The sequence below is a fragment of the Pithys albifrons genome, chromosome 5, assembly GCF_047495875.1.
Source record: "Pithys albifrons albifrons isolate INPA30051 chromosome 5, PitAlb_v1, whole genome shotgun sequence".
NCBI classification, from domain to species: Eukaryota; Metazoa; Chordata; class Aves; order Passeriformes; family Thamnophilidae; genus Pithys; species Pithys albifrons.
Window position 1 is genome coordinate 57,700,871 of NC_092462.1, and position 17,547 is coordinate 57,718,417.

The 17,547-nt window shown below is 40.4% G+C and overlaps 1 protein-coding gene across 2 annotated transcripts in view; it reads left to right on the forward strand.

Annotated features, from left to right (window-relative positions):
* The window catches only part of PPARGC1A (PPARG coactivator 1 alpha), a 376,608-nt gene that overhangs the window by 335,322 nt on the left and 23,739 nt on the right, over positions 1-17,547 (forward strand). For both annotated transcript variants that reach the window (XM_071556700.1, XM_071556701.1), the window contains exons 3-7: positions 8,887-9,081; positions 10,037-10,159; positions 11,008-11,212; positions 15,273-15,318; positions 15,427-15,500. In XM_071556700.1, the coding sequence (XP_071412801.1) occupies positions 8,887-9,081; positions 10,037-10,159; positions 11,008-11,212; positions 15,273-15,318; positions 15,427-15,500 (643 nt within the window). The remainder of the gene's footprint in view (positions 1-8,886; positions 9,082-10,036; positions 10,160-11,007; positions 11,213-15,272; positions 15,319-15,426; positions 15,501-17,547) is intronic.

Below are 17,547 nucleotides of genomic sequence, written 5' to 3' on the forward strand. Positions count from 1 at the left end.
TTGTTGCTCAGGACCTTATTGCATGTGTGAACAACTGCCTGTGAACGGGGAAGGAAGGATGAGTAAGAGATGCTGTTCGCTGCTACGGGGGGGAAGCTTCTGGGTGGTGAGCTTGGAGGGCAGCCTGCCTGACCCCCTCACACCCTGAACAGTGAGCTGCTCATATGGGTCAGGCCACCTGTCCCACATCTTCCATCCCAAGCAGCAGCTCACCAGCTCCTCTGCTCCCCCCTGCTCTCCCCCAGTGCTGGCAGACAGCAAATGTCAGCTTCACAGTGGCTCCTCTGGCTGTCTTGCACAGTGAGGCCGAACTCTGCGCCTTTCTGTTTTCTGTGGCTCTCCATCAGGCTCTTCATTCTCTTTGCACTTCTACACTTTCCCTGCGCTTGTTCTTACCCACCACAAACACAGAGTTTTATGCTTTACTGGGAAGCTCAGCCCAAACCTAGACCACTGAGGGCTAGACAAGACATGGCAGGTCTTCCCCTGCTGCAGTTCCCCACCCATGAAGAATGACCAGGTGGCCTTCCCTGGCACTAAGACATCATGGTAGTAAGACAATGGTGTGCCACAGCGTTACAGACATGTGGGTCCTGTTAAGAGGTTTGGCATTGCTTTTACTGTGTCAAGTCCTGTTGCTAAACATCCCCCCCCAGGGAGCTAAGCCCATACAAAACACGGATAGAGCATTTATTTAATAATCAGCAAATTAGCCGATGTAGTCAGTAAATGTTGAGGCTCAAACTGATGGTAAGATGATTTGCTTTCAAATGTTTTCTCAATATCAAGAATTTTGATCTCAGGATCAAGTGTAAATTGAATAGAGTGACTACATTTCCAAAGATTGTGTGGTTTCACTTATAAATTTTTTATGTAGGGTCTACCACCAGTGACATTATTCCAGCACAACAATATCTTATCATTGGTCCCCTTAACACACTTGCTCTCTGATGATTTTTTATTTTCTCTTTTCCCCAAAATCAAAGATTACTATGATAGAGGGGAAGGATGAAGTTTACACAAATGGAATTGCAATGTCTTGCAAAACATGGATGAATTTTGGTCAGAAGATTTAAGATGTGGATTGCTAGTTGGATCCTAAAGTTTTTGAGATGTCGATTAGTAGCTCTTCAGTTTATTAGAAACTTAATTGCCAGGCTATAATGAAAATATCTGAACTGCAACGACTTGTTAGAAGCAATAAAAGAAGTGACTTTGTGGTAGAAGAATATTTAGTAGGCTCTTTTAAATTGACATGTTTAGCTGAGAACAGAAAGGTTAGATTTTTCATTTGAAAAGATAATCCATCTCACAGGAGCTATGGCAGCATTACTTCAGGTAAACAAGGCCATGCTCTTAAAGAAAAACCTATTTGTGGTTTTGTGTTGTGATGCTTTAATACCAAATACTTGACAGAAGTTTTACAATGTTGGGTGAGCATTTTTCTCAGAGAGAAAATGGCCTGAGTTCAGTTACCAAGATTAAACATGAGAACTTCCTGAGAAATAAATATGTTGAGCTTATTATTGTTGTTGTTATTATTGTTAATAATATTAATAATAACAACAATAACAATAATAATTCTTACTTTTATGTTCTTATACCCTGAAGAAGGGAGAGGGGTGCTCCCATCTCCTTCAGCCTGCAGACCTTGTGCAGGTCCTTCCAGTGGTGCTGTAATGTCCCTGGGAGTGATGCTGGGGATTTGTTCCCCTCCAGGGACCGAGCTCTTGTATTCAGGCATTGCAGTACTTGCACTGTGTAGAATCACACTTTTATTTGACATAGTTTTGGGGGAGAGCAGGATGGTAGGGCACACTGCTTCAGGGCTGTACAGTATCTCCAGAAATCCAGCTGGGGCAAAGTTTTCACATACGTGCGAGGATGTGGTTGGTCCTACAGATGAGATATATCCACAATCCTTATGATTTGCAGTGGGACTGCTGAAATCAGAAAGCAAGCTCTGTATTCAAGTGATCTTTTCCTGCAGGTGCATATGAAGTGTATGAATATAGCTGTCTCCTTCAAGAAAAGATCTCTTGTTTCCTTTCCATACCCTAAAGGCTTTTGCACAGGGGTGGTGATAATTAATCCCCATATTTCTACTTCATATAAAGAGACCTTGCTGTAATTTTCTCCTAGTGGGACTCCATTTTGTTTTTAAAGATAATTGATAGCTCTGGACTTAAGCATTTCAATTATGGGAGTGTCTCTTGGGGGCCAGACTAACAGACCTTGGAAAAACGTTCTAATGCAAATGCATCATGTGAATTTTTACTGTAAGACAATGCAGGACACCTAAGGATTTGCAAAGCAGTTGAACAGTAAAATGAAAGCTGAGATACTTCTCAAAATGTATAATGGCGGGGGACTGGTGATGAGCAGGTAAGGTGGAACAAGTGGATGTCGACATGGACCACTAATTCATCTTTGGCACTGGGTATGGCCAGTTCTGAGTTGGGAAGAAGGAGGCACTTGGCTTGGAAAGCACATAGAGAAGGTAGAAAAATCACCAAGACAGCACTTTCTGTGCCAGTGCCATGGCAGGCTGGCTTCTTCTGCTCCAGAAGAGGGAAAACTTGAGCTGTAATTATTCCCTTTTGCTGTCCTTGACCTCAGTTCTCGTTTTTCTCTGTCAGAAGTAGGAATACCAGCACATCTCCCACCCTTCCTGTGCTGCTGTCCAGCCTGTGGCTCCTTACCCTCGCATGGCCAATCTTGGTTTGCGGGGCCAGGACTGAGATACCATCTGTCTCTATTCCTGCATGTTTGTTGACAGTAGATGCTCAGGGCCTGGATGGTGTTGATGAGCTTTTTGGTGCCTCTGCATCCTTATGTGCAAAAAGGGGTAAGTCTGTATCCCTCATTTCTCCTAACGATGTGAATCTTAAGGACATTCATATTCTAAAATTTTTCATTAAGGAATTACATCCTGTTGGAAGTCCCAGATGTGCTCACAAGACAATTTTGTGCATTTGAAAGTAGTGCCATAATGTATTAGCATTTTTAGATCACTCAGATATTTTCGGCAGGAGGAAAATCTTTTATTTTCTTTGTTAATTGTGCTATAAATAGATCTTAAGCTACTGAGGAGAAATGAGTCGATAACATTGAAATGGTGATCCCTTGTGAGTTCTGGTGTACACCTGGCTGCTCTGAATTGCTTACCAAGCTGGGCTGCTGGAGCAGTGACAGCTTCTACCAGCTGTGGATCTGTCCCAAAGTTTCCTGGGCTTTTTATGAAGATGTGGCAAGCTGCCACTGCTCCCATCTCCTCAGGGCTGTGGATTATTAACGCAGTTTAGACCCTGATCTTTTAGGATGAATCACAACGGCCCCCTGCACTATTCAAATTTTCAGTAAAGAAACTTAAGAGCATCATCATTCATTAGCTGATTTCACTCCTTGAGATACAGTTAGCAAAAGTTGCGCATGCACTAATCGCAAATGAAAGGCAGAGGGGAGTCAAACAGAGGGAAGATGCTGGAGATACTATTAATATTTTGAAAGGATTTCTAAAAGATGTGTAGTGAATCAGCATATCCATGCTGATGGCAGGAGCAACAGTCCTGAGTCAGGACTTTTGCACACTGGCTTCAAGGTTTTTGAGAAGAGATCACAGAATCACAGAATGGGTAAGGCTGAAAGGGACCATGGTGTATCATCTGGTCCAACCTCCCTTCTCAAGCAGGGTCATCCCAGAGCACATTGCACAGGATTGCATCCAGATGGTTCTTGAATATCTCCAGTGAGGGAGACTCCACAATTTCTCTGCATAATCTGTTCCATGCACAGTCACCTGCACAGCAAACAAGTTCTTCCTCATGTTCAGATGGAACTTCCTGTGCATCAGTTTGTGCCCTTTGCCTCTTGTCCTATTGCTTGGCACCATTGAGAAGAGCCTGGCTTCATCCTCTTGACACCTTCCCTTCAGATACTGATAGATATTGATGAGGTCCCTTCTCAGTTGTCTCTTCTCGAGGCTGGACAGGCCCAGCTCCCTCAGCCTTTCATTGTAAGAGAGATGCTCCAGTCCCTTAACCATCTGTTGCTCTCCAGTGCATGTGCTCCAGGATCTCCATGTCTCTCTTGTCCTGAGGAGCGCAGAACTGAACACAGCACTCCAGGTGCACCTCACCAGGGCTGGCAGCATTCTTTCTAATGGACCCCAGGATACCACTGGCCCTCTTGGCCACAAGGACACACTGCTGGCTGCTCATGGGCAGCTTGCTGTCCACCAGGATCCCCAGGTCCTTCTCTGCAGAGCTGCTTTCCAGCAGGTCAGCCCCCAGCCTGTACTGGTGCATGGGGTTATTCCTCCATAGGTGCAGGACCCTGCACTTGCCTTTGTTGAACTTCAGACAGTTCTTCTCTTCCCATCCCTCCAGCCTGTTTAGGTCCTTCTGAAGGGCTGCACAGCCCTCTGGGATATTGGCCCAGAGCTCCTCCCTGCTTTGTGCCATCAACTTGCTGAGGAGGCATCTGCACCTTCATCCAAGTCACTAATGAACAAGTTAAACAATAGGGCCCAGTATTGAACCTTGGCAGACACCACTGGTGACAGGCCTCCAACTAGACCCTGTGCCACTGATTATGACTCTCTGGGATCTGCTGTTTTAGCCAGTTCTCAATCCATCCCACTGCTCAATCATCCAAACCACACTTCCTGAGTTTGCCTTTGCAGATATTGTGATAGTGTTGAAAGCTTTGCTGAAGTCAAGGTAGACAATATCCACTGCTGTCCCTTCATCCATTCAGGTCATTGTTTCATCATAGAAGGCAGTCAAGTTGGTCAAGCATGATTTAGCTTTGCTGTCTACTCCCGATCCCCTTCTTGTCATCCACGTGGATGGAGAAGGCTTCTAGATAAGGCAGTCCATCAGCTTTCCAGGGATTGAGTTGAAGCTGATTCCTGGTAATTCCCTGGATCCTCCTCCTTGCCCTTTTTGAAGACTGATGACATTTGCTTTCTTCCAGTCTTCAGGGACCTTTCCTGATCTCCACAGCCTTTCAGTGATGATTGTAAGTGGCCTAGCTGTGGTGTCTGCCAGCTCTCAGCACTTATGGCTACATCCCATCAAGGCCCATGGACTTGTGGATGTCAAGTTTGCCCAGGTGTTCTTTAACCCAGTCCGATGGTAATCAAATGTTGCTTTTTTTTTTTAAGGAAGAAAATTTAAGGAAAAATCACATCATTGCTCACTATAGGCACGTTAAAGGGGTACATGTGAAAGACAAGGTAGATGAGCCTCTGTTACAGCTCAGTCTTTGACCTCTGTGGCCTCTGTAGATTGCCAACAAGTAACAGGTATTACAGACATAAAATGCTAACCACAAGGTGAACTCAGCTCCATCAATAGTCAGAATAAGCAAAAGAGAAAGAATCATCAGGGGTAGAGGATTTAAATACCTTTGTGTGGGTAAATTATCAACTCATTTCACTGGCCAAAGAGGGAATATCTCTGGAGACATTTTACTAAAGGCAGAAACCCAATTAGATTGTTACACAACTATTGAAGTGTTTTCAGACAGATAATTTAGTGCTGTAGAAATATTAAAGCATTAGAGCGGAGCATGTAAAAGCAGAGAAGAGCACAGTTAGAAACTTGGTCCTTAGACTCCTAGATCACTCATTTTTGAGAATTGGTTGGTGTTCTGTAAGTTTACCCCTCTTGCACTTGCCAATACAGAGTGACACCAGTGTCAAATTTTATTTCCTTTCAGAGCTAATGGCATTCTGAATATGCTGGAAATTTTTGATGTCAGAAACATGGAAGCATGTGCATTCAGTGACATACTTGTGTTCCTTGCCACCTTCATCTGGGTGAAAATTTACGGGGATCAAAAAAATTCTGGCCCTTATGTCTTTAAGTTGAGTTAACAAAGGATATTAAGAACTTGATGTGATGTGGTTCGGAAGTGATGCATAACTGTTTCTGCATTAAAAAGACACACTAGTTAGCAAGATGCAGTCATTATGAATTGTTTTCACAAGATTTTAATAATTCCATGTATTTGCCATGGAGCTTTATATTTGAGATTATCCTCTACCTCTTTTTTTTACACGCCATAGTTCATTTAGGTGGTCTAAATAGTTAGATTCAGCTCCTTTTGACAGAAGGAAATCCTTTCAGTGAGATCCTGATTGAAGTTAGGGACATGGTGGGGTGACTTCCAGAGAGCACTTTCTCTGACCTCAGCATACATCTGTCAAGATGCTCGGCTCCTCCTGGTCACTGTGCCTGTGTGATGAGCAGGTTGGATGCCAGTCTGAAATGTGAACTTCTGCAGCAACAGTGCTGAAACCGTGAAAGAGCCTGTATTTGGGCATGGTGTTGCTTCTCCCCAGTGCTGTCAACACCAAGACTCAGGCTGCAATAGCAAAGGAGAACGTTGCTGCTTCATTGGTTATTGCTCAGATATTCATGTACCCGACCATCTCTCCCTCCGCATCTCCCTTCAGCACCATTTCTGCTGTATCTAATAATTGTGTTTCTTTATAAACAGTAATTTAGGACAATTAGGGGCAATGGCATAGTTAAACCTTTAAAAGGTTATCTAGCAATGTCATTTTCTGTACTAATGTGTTCCTGCTGCCATGTCATTTGTGAATAGACATGTGTTAGCCAGCTAGTGTGCTTCATCTGTGGTGACTTTGATTTATTTGCTCTGTAAATTGGGACTGAAGCAATAATGGAAAGTGACATTAATTGTTTAACAGAGTCCTCTTTGTCACATCGTCTGCTTTCTCTGGGGTGTTTGAATGTTGAAACTTGTACAAAACTAATTGAAATTGCTGTGATGAGGATCGGTGTCCACTCAACTTTCTGTTCTTGAATGTCAGCACACTTGAATGTCTGTTTAAAGCATGAGAACTGAGCAGCTAACAGCAAATATCAGGGTTTCTTCTGGCATGCTATTATTAAAGAAGGCATTCCTTGTTAGAAATAGTAACACTTCCAGCTTCTTTGTCAGCTTTATAAGTTGCAAGGCTCAGTAGTGGGCCTCACCAGCTAGACTTGCTGAAGAAATGTGGGATGTTGGGCTGGGGATCAGACAGCCAGACCCCCTCGCGGCCACCCCAGGCCTGAGAGCTGGCTCTCACACCATTCATCCCACTGCCTGCAAGGGGCTTGAAATGACATTGGAAAAAACCACTGGTAGTTTAAAAGCTTTTTTGTCCAATAATGCTTTTGCTTACTATTCTGGAAGTAGCACCATAATTTTCCTCTTTTTCTCTTAGAAAGTGACTATGAAAAGCTGGATTCGAGCATGGTTTTATTTGCAAGGTGACTCCTCTCTGTCATTTCCATCCTCTGCACACTGATTTATCACAGCTCTGTGCATATGTCTGCTTGGTATGGTGGAAATCACCTGATACTGGATCTTGGACACCTTTTCTCAGTGGCCAAGTACCTTTTGCCCTTTAAAGTAAACACTTGTTGTTAACATTAGCTTGTCTGAGTATTTATGTGTTTCTTGGAGATGGTGCTATAAGCACCAGCACAGTTTGTGCTCTGCATTAGCTTTCTAGCTCAAAGACAGCTTTTATGTTAGAAGCCATGAGGTGTGATTTGGCAGAGAAGCCTAGCAGGAGCAATTATCTGTGTGGTTTATGATCATCTCTGTTCGGAGTCTGCTAGATGAAAGTATTACTGAAAAAGTCATGCTTTTTTTTTTTTTTTGGAAGTGTAACTTGGCAATGATTTGTTGTTGCCTTTTTTAATTTTTTTCCCATTTGTTTGTCTTACTGGTACTATTTTCTTGCTATTTCACTTTTAAATTTTGAAATTTAAACTTAGCTGAGATCCTTTCACAGTGTGAGCCTGAAGCATGATGAACTAGTCTGAAGCTGATATCCCTAGAATCAGTGAAAGGCTTTTCATTTGCTTTAATAGTGCTGGGATCAGCCCAGGAATCATAGATAATTGATCTTTCAAGATCAATTTCCAATCTCTCTGAAAAATAAATGTAATGATTTTTACACAGTTCTATTTCTCAGTACTCAAAAAATCTGTACCTAAATATACAGCAGGGACTATATTTCATTAAAAGATTGGAAGGCACTTAAATTTACTCAATTTGACAAGAAGAACTGTTGTTGCTGTAATAAGATATAAATTAACATTACAGCCACATCTGATTAGGAATTAATCTACTTTTTATAATTGCAGTCTGAATTAGATAAATGCCATACAATTGTGCATTGAGCACGCAAATGACATAATTCGAAAGGACAACTTTAAAGGTAACTGGGCTAATAAATTTCTTCTAAAGAAACCCAAGCAGCCTGCCATTTACAATATGAGTCCTGCTGGCTATTCTTATGTGAGAATACTCAGGAATGAGAAGCTGTTCATTTGTGTTTGGTGTATGGATTTGCAGAAGTGTGGAAGGAAAACCTTTTCTCGCTTACACTGGACCTTGTATGTGAACAAGGTTTTCCATATTTCACTGGTGATTCATTTTGGTGTCCTGATTAGCTGTCTGATTCTTGTAATTTTGTCAGGTCAATTAGCTGGTGTTCAGTGTTGAAAAGAGAAAGAAAGAGACAGTCTGGGCTGACACCATCATTAGGTGTCAGCAGCTTAGGCATATCCTGTAATACAATCCCTGGGTGATTACTTATCGTTGTTAACACCTGATAAAAAAAAAAAAGAATTGTGGAAGAAAAGCAAACTAGAAATACACCACAGGTGCAAAGAGATTTCTCTTTAACAGAGATGGATCATTTTATTGCACCTAATTACATCTTCTGAGATTCTGTTGCAGGTTACTGTTTGAAGGGCTGATTTAACTAAGTGTTGTCTGGTTGTTCTCATACGGAGGCATCATTTTGTTCCTTTTCTTACCCGGTTCCTCTTTTTGTTTTGTCCCGTCCCACAGAAGATAGATGAAGAGAGCGAGGCAAACTTGCTAGCTGTTCTCACTGAAACACTGGACAGCATCCCTGTGGATGAGGATGGATTGCCTTCATTTGATGCATTGACAGATGGAGATGTGACCAACGAAAATGCTGCTAGCCCTTCTCCAATGCCTGACGGCACCCCTCCAACTCAGGAGGCAGAAGAGCCGTCTCTAGTAAGAACCCTTCCTACTGTTTAACAAGAATTGGATGTGCCTCTGGCTACCCGCTGCATGGGTATGATGTAGTCACAGTAAGGTCTGGACTTTTCATTTAGACTGGCGAGGAAAATCAAGCAAAAAATTGAAAATTAAGTGGGGAAGAAAACCCCACCAAATAGCCATATGATGATTAATATGGCAATTTATTAAAATGTTGTTGAAAAGACTATTTTTGAGATTCTTGTGCTAATGGGGCTGGCACTTTTGCTTATAATTCTGTTCATATAAATCAGGGTAATGGTTCTTAATTCATTTTTCATGTCTTGGGGCTCTTTTTGTTATGTATGTTTAGATGTCATTTTTGGTGTTCTGTAAAGGAAGGCCCAATGAGTCTGGTGGGACGTGGGGCTAGTTTTGTGCCTTTGACATTGATTTGACCAGTAAGCACAGCTTAGTGCTAACCAGGGCAAAACTGAACCTTGGGTGAGGATGTGGGTGAAACATTATATTCATTTTGCTCAGTAAATCTAGTTCGAGACCTGATTCTGTTTCTGCTGAAAGCCTCTTATCACTGAGAGCAGAGCCAGATACCTGAATCTTGACACTGTATCCATTAGTCTTTTAAAGTAAATGGCTCTTTCTAAATCAGAGGCCGATTCTGTCAAATAGATCACCAAGAATTTAATTTTACCATGGATTCAGAAATCCAAGATCCCTGTCATTTCTGCTTGCCTCACAGTATACTGCAGTAAAAGGAGTAGAAATGTGCTACCAAGCCAGAATAAATTGAAATCTTTTTACTCTTGAAGAATATCAAGCCCTGCTTTCTGTTTTATTGTACTTTTCTTTTTGAAATTGATATAGCTAACTTTAAGTAACTATGTATAAAGGTAGATAAGTCATTTTAATCCATAAAGATGCATAATTTTACTCTTTTTCTTCCACTTTCCTTTCCTTGATGTGTTTGTAGCTTAAGAAGCTGTTGCTGGCTCCAGCCAACACTCAGCTAAATTACAATGAATGCAGTGGTCTCAGCACACAAAACCATGCAAACGCTAATCACAGGATCAGAACAAGCCCTGTGGTTGTTAAGGTACAAACTTAATCTTTATAATAAAGGGGGGAAAAGTGTAACAAGGTCTTTTATGCTTTCAGCAACAAAATAAGCAGTAGATCTGAATGTATCGTATTAATCTGCCTACTGTCTTGTAACTGCTTTAAAAAAAATGTGAATGGACTGTAGGCTGGGTTCCAGAAATTACCTGAGGTCCTTTATGCTCTGAGTATTTCATTTATGCTTTTTCTCTTGGCAGAGTTCAGTTTAGTCCCACTGTCTATTACTGTTGCCTGCTTTATTGATACACAGAGTGTGCTAAAATTTGCTGATGGGCTGGTGTTGCCATTTTACCAGCTGTCTGAACTAAGACAAATGACACTGGATACTTGGCAATAGATGTATATTAGACATTAATTGGATAGAATGGGGGGCTCTGACATAATTCTGTTAGCAGGCAGTATTAAGCAATGTTTGTCTAGCCATTTACTATAACTGAAAACGGACCCGTTTAGGGGTACTTAAGAGAGTTGTGAATACTGGGCTCAAGCAATCGCAGCAAATTAAGGTTTAAACCAGCTTATTGTTTTGTTCACAGTAAAGGCGCTGTAGGGTCTTGTTAGTTACATGTTGCTGAGTAGGAACATTGCAGTGTAGGAGAAATGAAATAAAAAGCTGCATAAATGTCATTTAGGAATTTTAAATGTAATTTTCTTTCCTTGTTCTGCAAACAGTTATTCACAGCTCATAGATCTAGTACACTTAGACTGAACACTTCATTGAAAATCTCATCTCTTCAGAAAACCTATATCCATTTTGATAAGGTTCAGCTCACTAATTTTAGCTTTGTTTTATTTTATTTTATTTTATTTTACCCTGTTTTTAAGACTGAGAATTCATGGAGCAATAAAGCAAAGAGCATTTGTCAACAGCAAAAGCCTCAAAGACGTCCCTGCTCTGAACTTCTCAAATATCTGACTACAAATGATGACCCTCCTCAGACCAAACAAGCAGAGAACAGGAACAGCAGCAAAGAGAAATGCACATCCAAAAGGAAGCCCCATCTGCAGTCTCAGACAAATCATCTGCAAGGTAGGGATAGGACTGCAGAAAACAGCTTTGATACCAGCAGGGAAACTAAATACTGTGATTGGGAACACCCTCCATACTTCTACTTTGGATTAGTATTGTAAATCCAGAATCTCTTCCATGTAAAGAGAATTTTAAAACACTGTAATGAAGTTAGAGTTAGCTAGCTAGATTTAGCTTTTAGACGATTTTAATCTTTTATTTATTGCCCCCAGCCTTAGGAAAAGAATCTCGGGGAAGAAATTTTAACAAATACCACATGGTCATACACAAAGATAGCTGGAGATACTTTTTTCACTGAGAACTGTACCACTAAGAAATCATCACATCCCTAAGCAAGCTGGGCAGGCCAGTTCATTAGTGAGTTTCTTTTTTGCTAGTGTAAAACTGAAAGCACTGTTATCCTGCCTCATAGTCCTTAAGAGACAATAAATAGTGCTCTCACTGCTACAGAGAAAGCAATAAATGTGTCATTCCTGTTAAAGCTGGAATGCCAGTTTGTAATTTTATTTTGTAAATAGTTGAAAGTTTAGCCACCATCCTGATCTTCCTCTCTGGTTTTTGGATTCTTTATAGGCAAAACTAAACCCTGGTGTTGACTTTTAGTATCCCCTAATGTGTAAAGAACTGGTTTGTATTACACGTAGCTTCTATGACAGAGATGGAAGAACTTAAAGGCTTCTCTCATACATTCTCTCTCCCTCTTCTCCTGTTTTCCCAAGATAAAGGAAAGCTGTAAAAGCTTATGAGCCCAAAGGGAGCTTTTTTAAAGTTACTGTTACTTTCAAATACATCTATGTATTTATATTGGCCTGGAATCTGGAAGGCCAGGTGCCTATCTCAGTCACATCAGTGCAAATCCTGGATGACTCCCCTAAAGTCAATGGAAGTTACCTGGCTTCAACAGAGATCAGGATATGACCCTAAATGTGTTGTTCTGGTATTTTTAAAGCAACAGTTGTAAACTGTGTATGGTTTTTCTTCTTTTCCCCTCCCTCCTACCTGTATTTTCAGCCTCCATCAAATCTACTTTTTCACTCTTCACTAGAAAGCATAAGCAAACTTAATAATCTTCCCTTCCTGCCACTAAATACCATTCTTGCAGCTGTACATTCTGACATCCTAAGTATGTTTTTTCTGTTATGGTCTCAAATTTTCCGAACAATATTTTTTGTAAGAAAGAATTCCAAGTGCCCCTAGAGCTTCTTGATGCCAACTGCCACTCCTTCTGGATGGCTTTGGCAGTCTGGTTCACAGAAGAATCCAGCCCGAACTGTTCACATCAAACCTGGGACTGTTCTGCAGTGGTACTGAAACACAGAGCTGCCAGAAGTTACAGGGGGCTTTATTAACAGTGTTGGATGCTAAGGTGGTAGGTGATAAGGTTTATCATATATAACATGCTATATATACACATGTATGTTACACACATACATAGATGTGTGTACACACACATAAATACAGATTAAAAAAATCTTTCTATTCAGATCAGAGCTACTTTCTTTCCCAGCTGAGGCAATTGTGTGGATTCAGTACAAAGAGTCAGGGGATGTAAGGTTGTAGAAAAGAGGAGGAGAGGTTAGGAAAGTCCAAAGGGATGTTTAGCTAATTCCCAGTGTTTAACAGATGACTATGATTTTAGTGGCAGTGCAGGTGAAATTGCAGGCAGAGAGAAATTACTCTCCTCTTTCATTCCTGCACTTTCATTTACAGGCTTCTGAAATGTTGCTTTTTCTGTGAATTTGCCTCATGCACTAGTATATGACTTCAATATCAATGGATTTGCATATAATACAAATACAAGAATATAATGCTTTAAGCTTGGACAGTCAATTCATGCAGAATCAACCTGGCAAATTTAACTGATATTTCAGATCTGCAGTTATTGGTTCACACATTTTATCAAAAGTTCAAGAAAATTGGCTTCTTCTGTTTTAAAAAATAATCAGTGTCTTGATATTTTCTTTCCAAGTTAACAAAAGCTCACAAAGGATAAGTCAAATGTTATTTTCCTTTAGGGTTACTGTTGCAAGCATATTGCAAACCCACGGGAATGTCCATAAATGCATTCATGCCAAAGATCATCTGTGGTTATGCACTGAAATTTGCCCATGAGGAAACTTTAGTTCTTTTGAACCTGAATGTTTTCAATTTACAGGGACAAGCAACTTGATGTGAACCCTTTTTAATAAGAAAAAAACGACACCACAGTAGACCTTGAAACTCTAATACAGGCACTATGGAAAATGATAATGTCTTGCCTAAATACTTACTCTATCAACAACTATATGTGAGGATGAATCCTTTGTAGGAAGAGTGTTTGGTCAAGCCCTTACCTAGCAATAACAAAACTGATGGGTGTTTTGGTATGCGAATTTCTCAGTGGGATTGCTCAGTGATGTCTGCCTAAAATTACTACATGCAAGTGTGAGATAGTGCCTTGGTTCTGTGCCCGTCTGGGACAGATTTGCACTGTGCCTCAGTGCTTCACAGTTTAATATGTGTATATTCTGATGTGGGACTATTCTGTGGGGCTAATAAGAACAGGAATGAAACTTTTTGGAGGCTTAAATAGCTCTTACGCATTCAGCTTCCTTAGAAAGCCACACTGGGTAAGGATATGTAGATTTTTATCCTCAAAGAAAAGGTAGGAGCCTTTGTATAAAACTTTATTCCAGAGCCTTATTTCAAGATCTGGGGTTTTTTTAAGCCAGTTTTACCTCTAGGTAGCCACTGGAAAACATTAGTATCCCTATGTGTATATAAATTCTGTGCAAAAATGTGTCAGGTTACATTTAGTTTTATCACACTTGGTTTTATGCACAAATAAGAGACAGGGCTGGATCAAACAAATAACTCACTGAGGTGCATCCCCTCACTCTGGCAGTGACTTGTGAGGAAGGTGAACCTGAGGTGAACACCTGAGCTTCCATTTCTAACTTTCTGCGGGGAGGAGGAGAAACAATACGCAGCTCTTGAGAATTGAGTTATTTTTTTAAAAAATGTGATATTACTTCAGGAATGCTCTAGAGCTTACAAAAGTAATCAATTTGCGTATGAAATCCTTTGATGTTGATGGGAGCTTCAAGTCTGGAATGAATATGAAATATGCAATAGTGACACTCTGGACAAAAGATCTGCAGTGCAGGAGTGTTCAAGGGGAACATTTTGTCTTAAGTAATTAATCTGCAGAAGAGATCCCCTGCTGTTGTTCTTGCTACAATGCTCTCTGTGTTTAAAACATCAATCTAATTTCTGAAAAGTGAAATTTGCAAGTAATAAAATTTTTAATTTTAAACATTTTACTGGCAATTAAAGGAATTGTAGTTGTATTGCAATATCCTAATTCTTGGCTTGCTTTAGGAAAATACAGTTTTACATGAATAAAAGCTACAAAGACTTACATTTTTATAGCCAGAGCTTTTTTTTTGCTTATATTGGGATTGTAATGCTGAGAGCTTCAACCCCATTTTTAACCATCTGTGACTATGTCCATGGTTTGTCATAGTTTGCAGGATAATTTTCAGAAATTTGGACTATAACTAGTTGGACTCTGGCCTCACAGAAACAACCTATTCTCAGTGCTATATAAAAAATTGTGTATTGTAGAAGTAAAATTAACTGAATATTCATAACGTTCTGTTACTTGATACTTATTCTGCTACTCCTGTTTCCAAATAAAATGTGAACTGTAGTCTGAAATAACTCTAAGAGAAATAATACTTTCATGGTGTATCCTGTGGAGTTCTTAATTGATTTTTCACATTTACCACTCTTCTTCTGAAAAGTTCTTGGCATTTGGATTGTGTACTGTATTTCAGAGGTACAGGAATTAATGTAAATAATTGTTGAAATTTACGTGCCCTTTTGGTGCTAGAGTAATAAGGAATCAGGATGAGTCTCTTTATTTATCTATCTAAGATACAAAGAAATGTCTGTTGAACTATTGAAGTTCAGTCCTAACTGACTACCACAGGATTCAAGTGCCAAAATAAAAAGAAATGTTTATAGTGTACATTAAGAGTGTTTAAATATTCCATAATTGTTTTCTTTTTTTCTTTAGCCAAACCAACAAGTTTATCACTTCCATTGACACCCGAGTCACCAAAGTAAGTACTAAAAAGTGCAAACATTTATAAAAGGGAGGGGGGTTTAGTAGATTTTGGCTACAGCAACTCCATTTCAGCTTGTTTTTATAAATGTGCCCTGTCTTCCAGTGATCCCAAGGGTTCCCCATTTGAGAACAAGACTATTGAACAAACCTTAAGTGTGGAACTCTCTGGAACTGCAGGTGAGAAATGCAGGGTGCTGGCTCTTCCTTTAAGCATGGCGTGCGTGTGTGTTTGTTCACTGTAATGTACCACAGATACACGGAGATCTCACAGAGGTCTCCAGTAGATTAACTTCAGTGCACTTTAGCATTAACTTTTTATCCAGGTACCTGAGAAGAAATGTGTTTGAAAACATGTCTCCAAACCTACACAGGAGAGCATAATTTCTGAGAAAATATGAATGAAACCATTTATCTGTTACACTTCTCCTTTTCCCCATAGATTTGTGTACTGCTGAGCACCACCTTTCAAAGGCAAACCCCACAGCACAGTGTAATAGACGTTACAGATCCAAAAGTTATGCCATGCAGTCTGTTTCCAGGCTGGTCTAGGGCTGTACATGACTGCATGTTTCAGGGATTTGTCGATTCTAGATTAGTATGTCATTAATAACAGCTTTCTCCCCTACCACCAAAAAACTACTTCCATAGCTTAGAGGTAATTTTTTAAACTGGTGTTCATTTTGTATTCCTCCTTTCTTGTTATTTCTTCCATTAACACACTGCACACACCCTCCCTTTATCCTTCTCCTCCTTTTTGATCCCTGGATTTGTACCTTTTGAAGATTTGTAGGATTTTTTTATCATGTAGTGGTTTAGTTCATACATCATCCATTTAATCACTCTTTTAATTCATCTGCTCTTCTTTCTGCTTAAGTCAATTCCTTCACACTCAGATCTGTTTTATGGCTTTCCTCTGAACTCTGTTTTGCCTCTATTTTCCTGAAGTGTCCAGAGCTGAGCACAAGAGAACACATTGAGCTCCACCTGAGCTATTGCCAAGACTGTTTTCTTTCTCAGTTGTGTGATATTGAAAAATAAGAGATGTACTTGGCATGCATTTGTCTCAGGATAACAGTGAATTGTAAATTATGTGATCACTAGCATTGAGAGGGGAGGGGTGCATTGCAAGCATGTCTTCAGAAACCATAACTCAGCTTGGTGCTCCTAAATTCAGTGACAGCAGGCTAGGTTTGTGTATGTACATGGGGCTTTTGCCTCGCTATAACCATCATTTCACTTTTTCAGAAACTTTTTCATTAGTTCAGCATTAAAATATACATACTTTTCTCTGGAAGCCTGCAGTCTTAATCATTTCTCTGATGGCAAAAGGAAACGTCCCTCCAATACACCTTCTTTATGCAAAACCAACGTGGCAAACATGGCAAAATTCACTGTATGCAGGAGGATAATCCTGTTCAGTGGCAGTAGGCCCAAAGCGTGGAGAATCCTCTTTTATCTTTACTGGAGAGCAAGTCTGTACAAGGGTGCCCATTTGTAAGCACATGGGCAAGCCAGTGTTTAGTGCTGCCAACGGGAAGGGGCAGATGAGGTGACTATGGCAGAGTGGTACAAGCAGCCGTTGAAATCACTGAAGGAAATAGTGTTCTCTCCCAGCCAAAGAGTCAGTAGCCTGCTCTTCCCATCAGCTGACTAGACAGAAACTGGGAGTCAGTCTGACCCCTGGATAGTCCTCTAGTATTGCATCCATAATGGCAACGGGAACGGTCTTGGTATTACCAAATTCATTCCGCTCCATCAGCTGTGCACAGAGGAGGAAACAAAACAGCTTTGTAGTTGCTTGGACAATATAGCCAGGAGAAGTGGTGCATTAAAGAAAGCACAACTAGACACATATGTGAACCAAAATGTGGCACTGTGATTCTACGATTTTTTTTCCCTCTGGAAGTAAACAGAGGTTAGCTAGAAAATAAACTGATGATGTTTAGGAAGAGTAAGAGTTGGTAGAGTGTATGTGGCCAGTGTACATGATAGTGGCTCTTGGACTTCATGTTGCGCTTCCTCTGATCTTCACAACCTGGTGAGAAGGTTTCAGGAGATCACTTGGTAACTGTATTAATCTCTGCCTGCACATACACATAGATTTTATTTTTATGTTCATATATGTATATAAATCTATAAAAAGATGCATGGCTTCCTTTTTAACTCATTTGTATTGCAGTAGTGTCTTATGTCCTGAGCCTGCTTGTGTCAGAAGCAAAGGACA